Below are 15296 nucleotides of genomic sequence, written 5' to 3' on the forward strand. Positions count from 1 at the left end.
CGCACGAGCTTGCAGATTTTGATGCAGTTTTGCCTCCATCTTACCCTCATCTGCACTAAAAATCCGCAGAAACAATCAACATGCTGTAGATTTCACCAAGGAAGTCTGTTTAGAAAAATCCACAACATGTGCAGGTAGCCTTATGCCTCATTCACACATCAGTGTTTGGTCGGTGATTCCAACCAGTGATTTTCGAGCCAAAACCAAGTGTGGGTCCAAAACACAGAACCGGTGCAGATCTTTCCCTTCTACCTTATGTCTGTGGAGGCTCCACTTCCGGTTTTGGCTCACAATCACTGTTGGAAATCACTGACCAAACACTGATGTGTGAATGAGGCTTTAGAAGGAGAAAAAAACCAGACCCTTAGTTCTAATCACAGACATCCTATGTAAACTATCGAATTCAAAATACTGTAAATTGTTACTCATTTTATCCATACACATAAATAAAAAAAAGAATATTTATAAAAGTGGTACAAACATGTGAAAGATAGCAAATAAATAATATTTTACAAATGTTTTTTTATGTCCAGTATGCCCTAGCAGTCTTTCCAGAAGTGAAGTTGGTAACATTCTACAATATATTGTATATATAATGTGAGTATAACTACAGTAGGTGATAATATACAAAACAAAAATCAGCTACTGTCGCTGACATATAACACTAGGCTTCAATATCTGTGTGAATTGTTTTGTCAAACAACCAAATAATATAGACTGAATGTGTACCAGCTTAGAAGCCAATGAATCTTGTAATTACCTTTACTTGAGCAAGAAACCATATAAAACAGAAAGATATGAGTTCACAAAGGGGATGCTGAGCACATATGCTCTTACACAAATATATGACGGTTGTACTTTTTAGACCTCACTGCAGGTGCTGATACATGTCTAGCTCTAACATAGTCCGCCTGGGATGATGGCAGCACCTGCACTTAAGTCAAGAAGAGGCACATACATTTGTGTAGAACAGGGATGCTCAACCTGCGGCCCTCCAGCTGTTGTAAAACTACAACTCCCACGATGCCCTTCTGTAGAATAATAGCTGTAGGCTGTCAGAGAATGATGGGAGTTGTAGTTCTGCAACAGCTGGAGGGCCGCAGGTTGAGCATGCCTGGTGTAGAAAAAGGTTCAGCTCTACTTTAGAACCACATTTTCTGCTCATAGTTGTAGGAGGAGAGATGGAGCAGATATTGGGTTCTTGCCTATTTTACATCTGAAACTGAGCAGTTTAAAGACATTATATAGATATATGAGCTAAACCTAACCATATGGGAGGGTTTCAATGTTGTTTTTTTAAACGCATCCAGCAGAGATGATGCGTTAAAAAGAAAATGCTTACATGCACAGACCCATTGAAGTGAATAGGTCAGGATTCAGTCCGGATGGTGTGTTCACACGTATCGCATCCCGAGGGAAAACTTGCTTGTGTGAAATTAGCCTCAACCAGCCTACTTTGTGGAAAGATAGTAAAGTACAATGGAGTGTGACAATGTTCTAGCGTTCTGCCTCAGACTTATCACATGGGAAAACCATATTGCTACATGATAGGAAATTCTAATAAAATGTAAGTTAGAAGACTGTGTGGTTATTTCAAAAACCTTTCTTAGGGCACATTCCCATCAGCATTTTTATTTCCACTGTTCTACTCCGCTATAGGTGCAGAACAAAATAACAAAATTGCCAAATTCAACACATAACTGACTATAATGGGATCTGTTCGATTTACGTTTGGGAGAACGCTTTTTTAGCTGAGAAAAAAAAATGCACTCCATGCACTTAGTAACATACTGTAGTATAAGTATAATCCTGCATCATAATCAAAAAACAAGTCATATCCATAGTAATAGGCAGCACATTGTAATAGTAGTTTAGGTGGTGGGCCTGCTTAACATTCCTTTATGACCTACTCAAAGACATTATGCCCAGTTGACAGACTTTTTTGACAGATTTTGAGGCGGCGGGGGGGACTTCAATAGACTGAAAGAAGCAGGATAGTTATTTTGACAACTGCCCCTCATCCAGGCCATTCTAAACCTATTAGCAGGTGCTGGGAGTTGTGGTTACATGAGGGCACACACACTGCAATCAGGCTCCGGCTGGCCCAGACGCAACACCTCCTTGTTCTTCTCAATCGCCAGATTTATCACCAATTAAGCATTTGTGGTACCACCTGGGATGCCAGCTTTGACAACTTACCAGTGTGCAGGATCTACAGGCCCAGCTGTAAAATTTGTGGACAAATGTGCCACAGGATACCATACAGAACCTGTATGCCTCATTCCCACCGTATCTCATCTTGTATCCAGACTAGAAGCAGCCTGGGGACTAGAGCCTCCTTTCAATTGTACAGTTTCCCCCAATAAACGTATCATTTCACTGTAATATTGTAATCACTTGCATATATCTCCAGTACATTCACACTCACAGAAAGTTTCATTTTTTGGTCAATGAGTGCAAATAAAGACATTTAAAAAAACAGTGCCCCTACATCTGCATATATCTGCCATCGACTGCCTTCAAAAAAGTGTGCCTCACAGAATGCTGTAAATAATTATATTGAAAATCTCAGTTGTGCTTTTCAATACAATTGAGGCTTCCAATGAATCCTGGCCAGAATCAAGTGAAAAAAACACCATCTTGGCATACATTTGGCCATTAAAGACTATGGGCTTGTTGGTATACAGTATTTGTTGGGAAATATTTTTTACTGTATATGAGGACACAGATATGGTGTGAATGGGATCTGATTTCTAAACGATGATGGTTTATTTTTTATTAAAGACTATGCCCACTCTTAATAAAGACTAAGAGTGGGGGTTTCGCCTTGAAACACATCACAAGCTAGCTATAGTGTCACTGTGTGTCCGCTTTCCTATTTGGATACTTTGAAGATGAAATAAAGTTACTCCATGTGTTTCATCCGGTGGTTGGATTCTGCTTTTTCCTGCTGTTTATTTTTTGTAACACACTTAATAACTTTGAATAACGTAAAAATGACACTATTTAAGGACCCTGCACATACAGCAATATAGTACTGCCACAGTGATGTTCCCAAATATAATACATAAAGTATATTACAAAAATGTTCCCTGTCATTGAACCTACATATTAGGGGGGGAAAATAACGGCTATTACACTTTAACTAATAAATAAAAACAATAACATTTTGGAAAGGACTGTAGATTTGTGCCCCTTACATAATAATAATCTGTAGATTGCAAGATCTTTGTGTCCACTTTAATCGCTGTTGCAATATGGTTTTTTAAGTGTATTAGCTTGTTGCTGTTTCCAATTTCCATGTACAATTTTTGTATTTGGCTATAATCTCTAAGCTCCACGCAGAATACCATATATAAAATGGAAATTGGGATATACCTAATGGGACATAACTAACACCTAAGTCTTTTATATATTTCCATTGAAGCATCATCAGTACATGTGTCCTATGGTGAGTTTTTTTTTTAGCAATGTAAAATAGTGTAATGACCAGAGTTTTTCTTTGAGCCCTATTCCACACAAGCATATTACAGCTCCATGGATATTTACATCTATTTAGTGCCAAGAACAGAATCAGATCCTGTAAGATACAGACAAGCTTTTGAAATCTTGCATGACAACATTTTATAATGTCACCTGCTATAAAGGGTTATCCAGCCAGCACGTGATTAGAACCCGCAGCACATGCATGAGTCTAAATCTTTATGGAGAGATTCAGACTCACGCATGCGCTGCAGGTTGTAATCCCAAGCTGGCATCTCGGAAGTGCCAGCCACACGGGATCACATAACCCCTTTACATATGTGACTCCTACCTGGAGCTGTAATATCCTTGTGTGCATGGACCCTACAGGTACAAGCACACAATGCAGATTTGTATGCAGAAAATCTGTAAGAACTCTGCACCAAACCACACATAAATCCACTTTATTTATTGTGGCGTTGGCATGTTGATGTGTTTTTTTTATTGTGGTTTTGCTGCACATCTCACCCTACCATTAAAAAGGGTGAAATCCGCATAGAAAATGCAACAACAATTGACATCCTTCAGATTTCAAAATTAACACAGCAGGTCAATATCCACACCCCCAAAAAAAGTGTACATGAGATTTGTCTAATCATATTCACTTTGCTGGTACTGTACTATGCTGCATTTTATGCAGAAACACAGTGCATAATCTGCACCATGTGCAGGAACCCCAAGTGTTGTATTTTCTTCACGTTTCCTATTTTAGTTGCATTTTTTTGTATCTGTGTTCATTGTTTCAAAATGCTAGCTCTGGAGTTTAGCTGAAACTCTGTGGGAAATGCAGTACACACTTTTTTTTATATATATATATATATATATATATATATATATATATATATGCAACATGACGTTTAAAAAATGGAACATGAAGCTATGGCATTTTTCCATCTTTTTTAAAGTCCGAAAAAAAAAACATCCATGTATTTGTTTTGAAAAACTCCACTAATAAAAAAAAGTATGCATACAGTATGGAAAAACCCGCAAGCAGTTTCTATGGCATTTTTTACTGGTAAAAAATGCCAAACCAAACTCGTATGTGTAGGAACCCTTATTAAAGGGGTTCTGCAGTTTTTATAAACTGATGATGTATCCTCTAGATAGATTATCAGCATCAGATCAGCGGGGTATGACACCCGTTACCCCGCCGATCAGCTGTTTGAGAAGGCAGCGGTGCTCCAGGAGCGCTACGGCCTTCTCACTGTTTACCGCAGGCCCATTGACGTCACGACTAGCATCAACTGGCCTGGGCGGGGCTAAGCTCTGTTCATTTGAATGGAGCTTAGCCCCTCCCAGGCCATTGATACTAGTAGTGACGTCACTGGGCTTGCGGTAAACAGCGAGAAGGCCGCAGCGCTACTGCCAGTGCTGCTGCCTTCTCAAACAGCTGATCGGCAGGGTCCCGGGTGTCGGACAACCCTATTTACTTTATTATTTTCCATTATAACATGGTTGACATGGTGATGTCAGCGCAGGTCCTGCTGAATGAAGAATAAAGGTCCTTCTATCTTCATTCAGCAGAACCTGCACTGACATCACCTCGCTCACCATGTGGTGAGCGCAATGATGTCAGCGAAGGTTCTTTTGCAGGTCCTTTAAGAAGAACAAAGAAGAGGATCCCGGCTGCGCTATCAAGTGGATGAGGTGAATTATGTTTTTATTCTTTTTTTAATCCTCAATTGACATTATACTTAGCATTCTGTATTAAATAATGCTATTATTTTCCATTATAACCATGTTATAATGGAAAATAATAAAATCTACAAAACACGAAACCCAAACTTCAGTGAAGAAGTCCGGGTTCAAATCTGGGTACCACATTCAGTTTTTTCTCACGCGTGTGCCAAATGCATGGCACTCGCGCGGAAAAAACTGAACAGAATGTAATCACAGTCAAAACTGACTGAAATTGCGTGCCTATTTGCACAATTTTCCCTGAATGCACCTGCATCGCATCCGGCCCTCACCCGCGACGTCCATGTGAAGGGGGCCTAACTCTTCCACTGAGTTTAATCAGCGTTCACATCTGTGCTGGAGGCTCCTTTAGGCACCTCCATCACAGATTCCATAGTTTTTAACTGGTAAAAGAGTGTTGCATACAGTGCCATTTCCTATTAAAATGTTAGCTACATCTGCATACCTAAATATAAATCATCAATCAATGAGGTTCATCAGATGCCATTATGTCTGCTGAGCAATGGATTAAGCACTGCAGTTTGCAATGTATAACAGAAGTCAAAATGTAGATGTGAACACAGCTTATGAATAAACCTAACTTTTCAGCAAACTTTGCATATATTAGTAGTACAGGTGAATAAAAGAAACTTTGAAATATATTTTGTAACAATTTTTCTCTCCCTCCTAAACTAACATTCTTTGCTAAATCCATCTTGAGAGTCAAGACAGACTGTGAGCTCACCGAAGGATCAGATTATATGCTGTCTATAGGTGTCTAAGGACAGGGCAGAGGGAGGGTGAATGAGCTGCTAGAGGGAAAAAAAAAGGCATTTGATAAAATATATTACCAAGTTTTTTTTATATTCACCTGTATTGATTTATGCAAAATGTATTGACATGTTTGTAACAATTTAACTTAATATTGCCAATTATCTTCAATATATATATATATATATATATATATATATATATATATACACAGTCATGTGAAAAAATTAGGACACCCTTTGAAAGCATGTGGTTTTTTGTAACATTTTTAATAAAAGGTTATTTCATCTCCGTTTCAACAATACAGAGAGATTAAAGTAATCCAACTAAACAAAGAAAACTGAAGAAAAGTCTTTTCAAGATCTTCTGTAAATGTCATTCTACAAAAATGCCTATTCTAACTGAGGAAAAAGATAGGACACCCTCACATGTATTCCCTCTTAAATTGGCTCAGATCTCACACAGGTATATCACACCAGGTGCACATAATTGGTAGATCGTTACTCTGCATGTTGAATGAGGCTTGCCCTATTTAAACCTCAGACATTTAGTTTGGTGTGCTCCTGACTGTTGAAGTGAGAGTGAGCACCATGGTGAGAGCAAAAGAGCTGTCAGAGGACTTCAGAAAAAAGATTGTAGCAGCCTATGAGTCTGGGAAGGGATTTAAAAAGATCTCAAAAGATTTTGAAATCAGCCATTCCACTGTCCGGAAGATAGTCTACAAGTGGAGGGCTTTCAAAACAACTGCCAACATGCCCAGGACTGGTCGCCCCAGCAAGTTCACCCCAAGAGCAGACCGCAAGATGCTAAAAGAGGTCTCCAAAAACCCTAAAGTGTCATCTCGAGAACTACAGCAGGCTCTGGCTACTGTTGATGTAGAAGTACATGCCTCTACAATCAGAAAGAGACTGTACAAGTTTAACTTGCATGGGAGGTGTGCAAGGAGGAAACCTTTGCTTTCCCAGAGAAACATCGAGGCCAGACTGACATTTGCCAGAGATAAAGTTGACAAAGACCAGGACTTCTGGAATAATGTTCTTTGGACAGATGAGTCCAAAATTGAATTATTTGGACACAACAGCAGAGGACATGTTTGGCGTAAACCAAACACAGCATTCCAAGAAAAGAACCTCATACCAACTGTGAAGCATGGAGGTGGAAGTGTCATGGTTTGGGGCTGCTTTGCTGCAGCAGGACCTGGTCAGCTCACCATCATAGAATCCACGATGAATTCTACTGTGTATCAGAAGGTGCTTGAAGAACATGTGAGACCATCAGTTAGAAAATTAAAGCTGAAGCGGAACTGGACCATGCAACATGACAATGACCCAAAACATACTAGTAAATCAACCAAAGATTGGCTGAAAAAGAAGAAATGGAGAGTCCTGGAATGGCCAAGTCAAAGTCCAGATTTGAATCCCATTGAGATGCTGTGGGGTGACTTGAAAAGGGCTGTACGTGCAAGAAACCCCTCAAACATCTCACAGCTGAAAAAGTTCTGCATTGAGGAGTGGGGTAAAATTTCCTCAGACCGATGTCGAAGACTGGTAGATGGCTACAAGAACCGTCTCACTGCAGTTATTTCAGCCAAAGGAGGTAACACTCGCTATTAGGGGCAAGGGTGTCCTATCTTTTTCCTCAGTTAGAATAGGCATTTTTGTAGAATGACATTTACAGAAGATCTTGAAAAGACTTTTCTTCAGTTTTCTTTGTTTAGTTGGATTACTTTAATCTCTCTGTATTGTTGAAACGGAGATGAAATAACCTTTTATTAAAAATGTTACAAAAAACCACATGCTTTCAAAGGGTGTCCTAATTTTTTCACATGACTGTATATATATATATATATATATATATATATATATATATATGTTATGCTTGTTTGTGAAGTTATCAATCATGGTCAAAGTTTTATCTATGTTAGTTTCTAAAATAGTGAAATATATACATAAACCCCTAGTAAACATATACCCCTAGTATACATATACCCCTATGAATAATCTGGCTCTTCAAGCTCTATACATTGTACGGGTCGGGTGTGATTATGTACAAGAATGTAGTTATAACACTCTACTGCTGGTAGTCAGAATTTTAGACACATACAAAATGGTAATAAAGCTTGTGAAAACAATAAAAGAAAAGTTTCCACCAGAAGCTATAAATAAGCCCATATTATACAATTATGTAGTATGCTACTGTCAGTTTTATAAAGAAATGCAAATATCAATAACCTAATATTTCTGGCCATTATATACTGCAATATTGTAATTTGCCTTAAATACGTATTATGTTCTATAATTAATTCAACAATTAAGTAAAAATTTACAAGGGAACTAGTCTTATTGTTATTAACAGTTCCCATGCCTGTATGCTATTGCATAAAGCGTAACATGAATTATATACGTCAAGATTGGTGTGAAGAATAAGGACTCTTTATCCTGCTTAGGAATGGCCAAGAACTCTTTTAGTTCCATATATATTTATATATAGAGTAGACGTGTACAATGGACTCTAGCTACTTACAATGGTGCAAGTTCTATGTTTCTTAATAAAACACTTTTCAAAAGATCTCCAAAAACCCGATGCTTAAAAATGAAGCACCATGTTACAGTAACAATAAAAATCTTATAAAAATGCACGCTGCCTTAATGACAAAAGTAGTTAAATTGTTTGTTGCTAAGTCTCTATATGCATTCTTGGGTTCATAGAAGTTTCTTGAAAATTCTCATCTTGCAAAACATTTGTGCTTCTTGTAATGAACATAAAAATCATGGCAGAATAGAGTTCGGCTTAACCCATGTTGAAACGGTGTTCACCGCGGGTAATATGTGATGAAAACTCATATCTATCTTGGCTCTGGTAGCCACACATGTTGCATTCAAATGGATCACGGAAACCATGACAGCCCATGTGGATGGTGTACATGACGTGATCCAAGAAGAGAACTCGACAGTGCTCACACTTGTGGACTTTTATTGCCTCACCATTACTGCTGATAACTTTGAAAGCATCTTGAGAATTCTCATTGGCAGCTCTATAGACATCAAATGGCTTGTTTTCTTTGACAGACATACCATTTCTGGTATGAGGTGCTATGTGACTGGTCAGATAAATAAGTCCTCCCCGCTCCTCATTGTTGCTTTCAGTGTCTGTGGAATCTTGACAGCTGTTACTTGGAGAAACTTCTTTCTCAGAAGAAATGGATTTAACCTGGGAAAGTAACAGCAGGTTTTCCACTGCACTTTCATGGGCTGCCTGATTGTTGTGGGATGTGACATCAGCATGTGGTTTGTGTAGGGCATACATTGTGCTAATAGCTGGAACCACTTCAGGTCCACCCGGTGGTGTCTGAACCAGTGGACGCAAGGATTCTGCTCCTAAGTATGTAATTGCATTATTGATTGCCTGATCCATTACATGTGTCTGCATGATGTCATGCTCCTTCTCAAAATTACTGTTGGAATCATATGGTAGATCTGACAGACGTTTATCACCTAAGGAAAACAACATGCAATTAGTTTTGTATGTACATTATATTTAGCGTATTATTTGGTTAAAAAATGTGTCATATATTTGTCATTGTTCATATGTTTACAATGCACGATTAAAAAAGAAAGCATAAGCGTTTTATCTTTTAAAACGATAATACTTACACAATTTTCAGTATTTACTTAAAGTGTATGTACTTGCATTACTTGGTTTAATATATGTAGTTTTATTATCAAAACAAGGTATACTCATAATTTCTGAAAATTTATGATGTTTCACTATCATAAAAATAACTATACAAAGTATTGGGTCTAAGGCTACATGCACACGAACGTATGTGGTACGTCCGTACGGCATCCTTTTTTTTGCGTATCCGTTTTTTTTGCAGATCCATTGTAATAATGTCTATCCTTGTCCACAAAATGGACAAGAATAGGAAATGCTCTATTTGTTTTGCGGAGCTACGGAACGAACATATGGATGCGGATGGTCCATGGTGTGCTGTCAGCATTTTTTGCGGACCCATTGAAATGAAGGGGTCCGCATCCTATCCGCAAAAGAACGGAATGGACACGGAAACAAAATACAGTTCGTGTGCATGTAGCCTAACACAGAGAAATTGCTTTTACTACCTGCCATAAACTAATGTTTCTTCAGAGCACAATAAGAAAATAAAAATACTTTTAACCTTGTATCATCTAATGACAATAAAAGACAGAAATTCACCACAAAGATATATTTTGGATAAAAAATAAATAAATTGTATACTCCCTCATTCTACAGTAAACCTGAGTCTTTCTACCCTTAATGTCTGATATACACTGACAGATAACTAATATCACAGAGTGACTGGCATAAGAAAAAACTGCATCCCAGCTGTGAGAGGTGATAATATTTTGACCCCTTAATGACCAAGCCTGAAAAGACCTTAAAGGGGTTGCTTTTGGGGGGGGGGGGGGTGACCTGCCCGCCTTGCATCATGTCAAATGGTCATATAATGCAAGGATAGCAGATCACCACCACCACAACAATTGGTTGCAGGGACTTCAAACGGGAAGTTTACATCCTGGGACCACAGAGGAGCAGCTGAGGCTGGGGAAAGGAGGAGTGGGGATCCAGTGTTGGGAAGCAGAGGTAAGTTTGCTTCCCTTTGCAAGTCTGCCCAAAGGAGAGAAACCTCACCAATGCTGCACAACCCCTTTAACAACCAGGCACTTTTTTGTGTGATTTAACGGATGTGGTGGTTTAACAATTTAAACTTTTTTATTTGTTGGACTACCAAAATCATTTTTGTGATATGATGTTTTTATGTGACACATACGGCTTTTTATTAATACTTGGAGAAAACAGCAAAAAAAAAGTAATTTTTTTAAACTATATAACTGTTTATTCTTTAAATATGCAAACTGACACCCCAAAAAATTATTTTAATAGGTTCTCTATTTTGTGGCAGTCATTTTGAAATATACTATGAATAATTTTGTGTGAATAGGGGCGTGAGTGGTTTTAATTGTTCTGTTATTTAGATTGTATAATGTATTTATTTTTTTAATATATTTTGGCACATACTATGACCCCTAAGAGGCTATTAAAAGACTTCTTGGGACACTGAAACATTATTTTACTTTGCACTGTAACTGGAGCATCGAAAATACACCAAGTTACAGGGAAAAACTGCCCTTTGTAGGGCCACTGTACACATGCAGTGCTGATCTGGGTCTGCTAAGACTCAGCAGCTCTGCCCTGCCGAGAGAAACCCATCAATGTGATTACAGGGTCCAATTCAAGAAGTGGCATATCCGCTTCCTATACTCAGTGCGTAGCACTCATTGGGTGCTATGTATCTCATAAATGGGAAGGCAGAAGCTGTAATAAACTGCTTTTGTCTTATCCTCATAGCATGAGCTTTAACCCCCTAGTGTATATGTACAGAGCTCTGGATTAAAGTCCAGAACATACAGTGCTTTGTCACTATACAATTTGGCTGTGTGGGTGGAGGAAGATATGGCTTTATGCTAACTGAGCACTAACCAGCTACAGCTTACATAGGTACATAGTTAATATGGCTGAAAAAAGACATAAGTCCATCAGGTTCAACCAAGGGATTTTCAAAAAGAGAGTGAGACCCAGATTTCTACACATTTTCATAAGCATTAGGCCTCATGCACACGACAGTTTTTTTTCACGGCCCGCAAAAACGGGGTCCGTGGGTCCGTGATCCGTGACCGTTTTTTCGTCCGTGGGTCTTCCTTGATTTTTGGAGGATCCACGGACATGAAAAAAAAGTCGTTTTGGCGTCCGCCTGGCCGTGCGGAGCCAAACGGATCCGTCCTGAATTACAATGCAAGTCAATGGGGACGGATCCGTTTGACGTTGACACAATATGGTGCAATTGCAAACGGATCCGTCCTCATTGACTTTCAATGTAAAGTCAGGAGTCCCTTTACTTTCACACTTGTGTTCATAATGCAGACGGTGGCTCCGTTCAGAGCGGATCCGTCTGCATTATATTGTTAAAACATTTCTAAAGTGTGAAAATAGCCTCAGACGGATCCGTCCAGACTTTACATTGAAAGTCAATGGGGGACGGATCCGTTTGAAAATTGAGCCACAGTGTGTCATCTTCAAACGGATCCGTCCCCATTGACTTACATTATAAGTCTGGACGGATCCGCTTGCCTCCGCACGGCCAGGCGGACACCCGAACATAACTTGAAGCGTCCCCATCACCATGGGAACTCCTCTATGTTAGAATATACTGTCGGATATGAGCTACATCGTGAAACTCATTTCCGACAGTATATTCTAACACAGAGGCGTTCCCATGGTGATGGGGACGCTTCAGGTTAGAATACACTGAAAAACTGTGTACATGACTGCCCCCTGCTGCCTGGCAGCACCCGATCTCTTACAGGGGGCCGTGATCAGCACAATTAACTCCTCAGGTGCCGCACTGTAAGAGACCAGGGCTGCCAGGCAGCAGGGGGCAGCCCCCCCCTCCCCAGTTTGAATATCGTTGGTGGCACAGTGTGCGCCCACCATCGCCCCCCCCCTTCCTCCCTCTATAGTTAAAAATCGTTGGTGGCACAGTGTGCGCCCACCATCGCCCCCCCCCCCCTTCCTCCCTGTATAGTTAAAAATCGTTGGTGGCACAGTGTGCGCCCACAATCGGCCCCCCCTCTCCCTATAGTAGTAACAACCATTGGTGGCAGTGTGCGGCCTCCCATCCCCCCCCCCCAATCATTGGTGGCAGCGGAGTTCCGATCGGAGTCCCAGTTTAATCGCTGGGGCTCCGATCGGTAACCATGGCAACCAGGAAGCTACTGCATCCCTGGTTGCCATGGTTACTTAGCAATAGTACAATTGTAGAAGATTCATACTTACCTGCTTGCTGCTGCGATGTCTGTGACCGGCCGGGAGCTCCACCTACTGGTAAGTGAAAGGTCTGTGCGGCGCATTGCTAAAGAACTGTCACTTACCAGTAGGAGGAGCTCCCAGCCGGTCACAGACATCGCAGCAGCAAGCAGGTAAGTATGAATCTTCTACTGTGGTGGGGGGGGGGGGGAATGGGAGGCCGCACACTGCCACCAATGGTTGTTACTATTATAGAGAGAGGGGGGGCCGATGGTGGGCGCACACTGTGCCACCAACGATTTTTAACTATAGAGGGAGGAAGGGGGGGGGGCGATGGTGGGCGCACACTGTGCCACCAAAGATTTTTAACTATAGAGGGAGGAAGGGGGGGGGGATGTGCACACTGTGCCACTAACGATATTCAAACTGGGGAGGGGGGGGGGTCTGCCCCCTGCTGCCGGGCAGCCCTGATCTCTTACAGGGGAATATGATAGTACAATTAACCCCTTTAGGTGCCGCACCTGAAGGGGTTAATTGTGCTATCATATCCCCCTGTAAGAGATCGGGTGCTGCCAGGCAGCAGGGGGCAGTCTTGTACAAAGTTTGCAGTGTATTCTAACTAGAAGCGTCCCCATCACCATGGGAACGCTTCTGTGTTAGAATATACTGTCGGAAATGAGTTTTCACGAAGTGAAAACTTAGATCAGAAAAAGCTTTTATGCAGACGGATCTTCGGATCCGTCTGTATGAAAGCAACCTACGGCCACGGATCACGGACACGGATGCCAATCTTGTGTGCATCCGTGTTCTTTCACGGACCCATTGACTTGAATGGGTCCGTGAACCGTTGTCCGTCAAAAAAATAGGACAGGTCATATTTTTTTGACGGACAGGATACACGGATCACGGCCTCGGCTGCAAAACGGTGCATTTTCCGATTTTTCCACGGACCCATTGAAAGTCAATGGGTCCGCGAAAAAAAACGGAAAACGGCACAACGGCCACGGATGCACACAACGGTCGTGTGCATGAGGCCTTAATGTCATTTACTTTTAAGAATTAATCTAAACCCTTTTTAAAACTGTCCACTGTTCCTGCTGTGACCACGTCCTCTATTCCACAGATTCACAGTTCCTACAGTAAAGATGCCTTGACGCATCTGGAGACTGAACTTTTTCTTCTCCAGTTGGAGACAATGTCCCATTGTCTTTTGAGGGAATTTTACATGGAACAACTTTTCAGCATATTTTTTGTTCGGTTCATTTATGTATTTGTATAGGTTAGTCATGTACCCCCCTGGATGTCTCTTCTCAAGAATAAATCAATGTCATTCTTTTATTATTATTTTTTTGATCCATGGGGGAAAAAATGATCATTTTACATACATCTGCCAGAAAAGAATATACCAAACACCCTTAGGTTTACATGAAAAAGTGAAATTATCAGTAGAATAATAGGCCTGAAGTTTGCAGTTGAACCATTTTTAGATCAATTAACTAAGACGGTGATACAAGGGTTTGCTTCTATAAATGTAGGTGAATGCTTAAACTGATTTAATACCCGGCGCATTATGGCACCATGCCCCTAGGATGACATTTCACAGCTGCAGTTTTTGTTCACTATATAATTTTCACATGTATTTTTACCCTCAGGCATCTAGCGTTTACAAAGACAGCATAGGGAGGACGATTGGTACACACCTCCTCATCCAGTTGGACGTTCTGCTGTATGACTCTGTCTGGGGGGGAAATGGCTTTGTTAGCTGCATGCAACACATCAGTGGCGTGCAGCATCTACATAATTTATTATTTATTATTTCCCTTTCTTTGCGCCTACTCCTGATGAATTACTGGCGTGTGCCCAGCAAGGAAATGCGTTGAGTATGAAGCTGATAGGAAATTAATTATATACGGTAAGTAGCCTATGTGCAGTGAGGGCTTTGTAATAGGGATGTAGCACAGGATGTTCCTGTTATAAGTAGCAAACCTTTGTTGCCTATTGATTCAAGTGTGCCAAATTTAGGCACAGGTGATCAGAAGTGGGCATACTCAGATGTTAGGCTACACTCTGGTCGGGTGTGCCGAACATCCCGTCCCCTCAAAGCACATCGATAACCAAAATAACGACACCACCAACCCACACCAGATTTGAATAAGGTGTATGTGCAAGGTCAGCGATGTATTGAGTTTTCTTAATGTTGCATCTAATATAAGCAGTTAGCCCTTGAACACTGTTTTTTATCAGAGATTTAAATAAAGTTTTTTGTTTTCATTTTATTTTGGAGCTCTATCTTAGTATATAGTTACGACATACTTTTAGATCAACATAACAACATTCTCTGCCTGTGCTCTGGCCTTTCAATAGTCTGTAAAAAAAAAAAAATGGTGAATTGACATAATATCTCATTTAAATGGAGATATTCTGCAAAAAATATCACCACAGGAGGTGATAAATTTCAGATTGTTGGGGATCTAACCAGAGAT

At 40.4% G+C, this 15296-nt stretch overlaps 1 protein-coding gene across 8 annotated transcripts in view; it reads right to left on the reverse strand.

Annotated features, from left to right (window-relative positions):
* Positions 1 to 7809: 7809 nt before the first annotated feature.
* Positions 7810 to 15296, reverse strand: part of IKZF1 (IKAROS family zinc finger 1) — a 147529-nt gene continuing 140042 nt past the window's right edge. For 7 of the 8 annotated variants that reach the window (XM_044293519.1, XM_044293516.1, XM_044293515.1 and 4 more), the window contains one exon: positions 7810 to 9464. In XM_044293519.1, coding sequence (XP_044149454.1) covers positions 8761 to 9464 — 704 coding nt within the window. In that variant the 3' untranslated portion in view covers positions 7810 to 8760. The remainder of the gene's footprint in view (positions 9465 to 15296) is intronic. The other variant, XM_044293520.1, reaches the window with a different exon arrangement.

The sequence above is a fragment of the Bufo gargarizans genome, chromosome 5 (genome assembly GCF_014858855.1).
Source record: "Bufo gargarizans isolate SCDJY-AF-19 chromosome 5, ASM1485885v1, whole genome shotgun sequence".
Classification (NCBI taxonomy): Eukaryota; Metazoa; Chordata; class Amphibia; order Anura; family Bufonidae; genus Bufo; species Bufo gargarizans.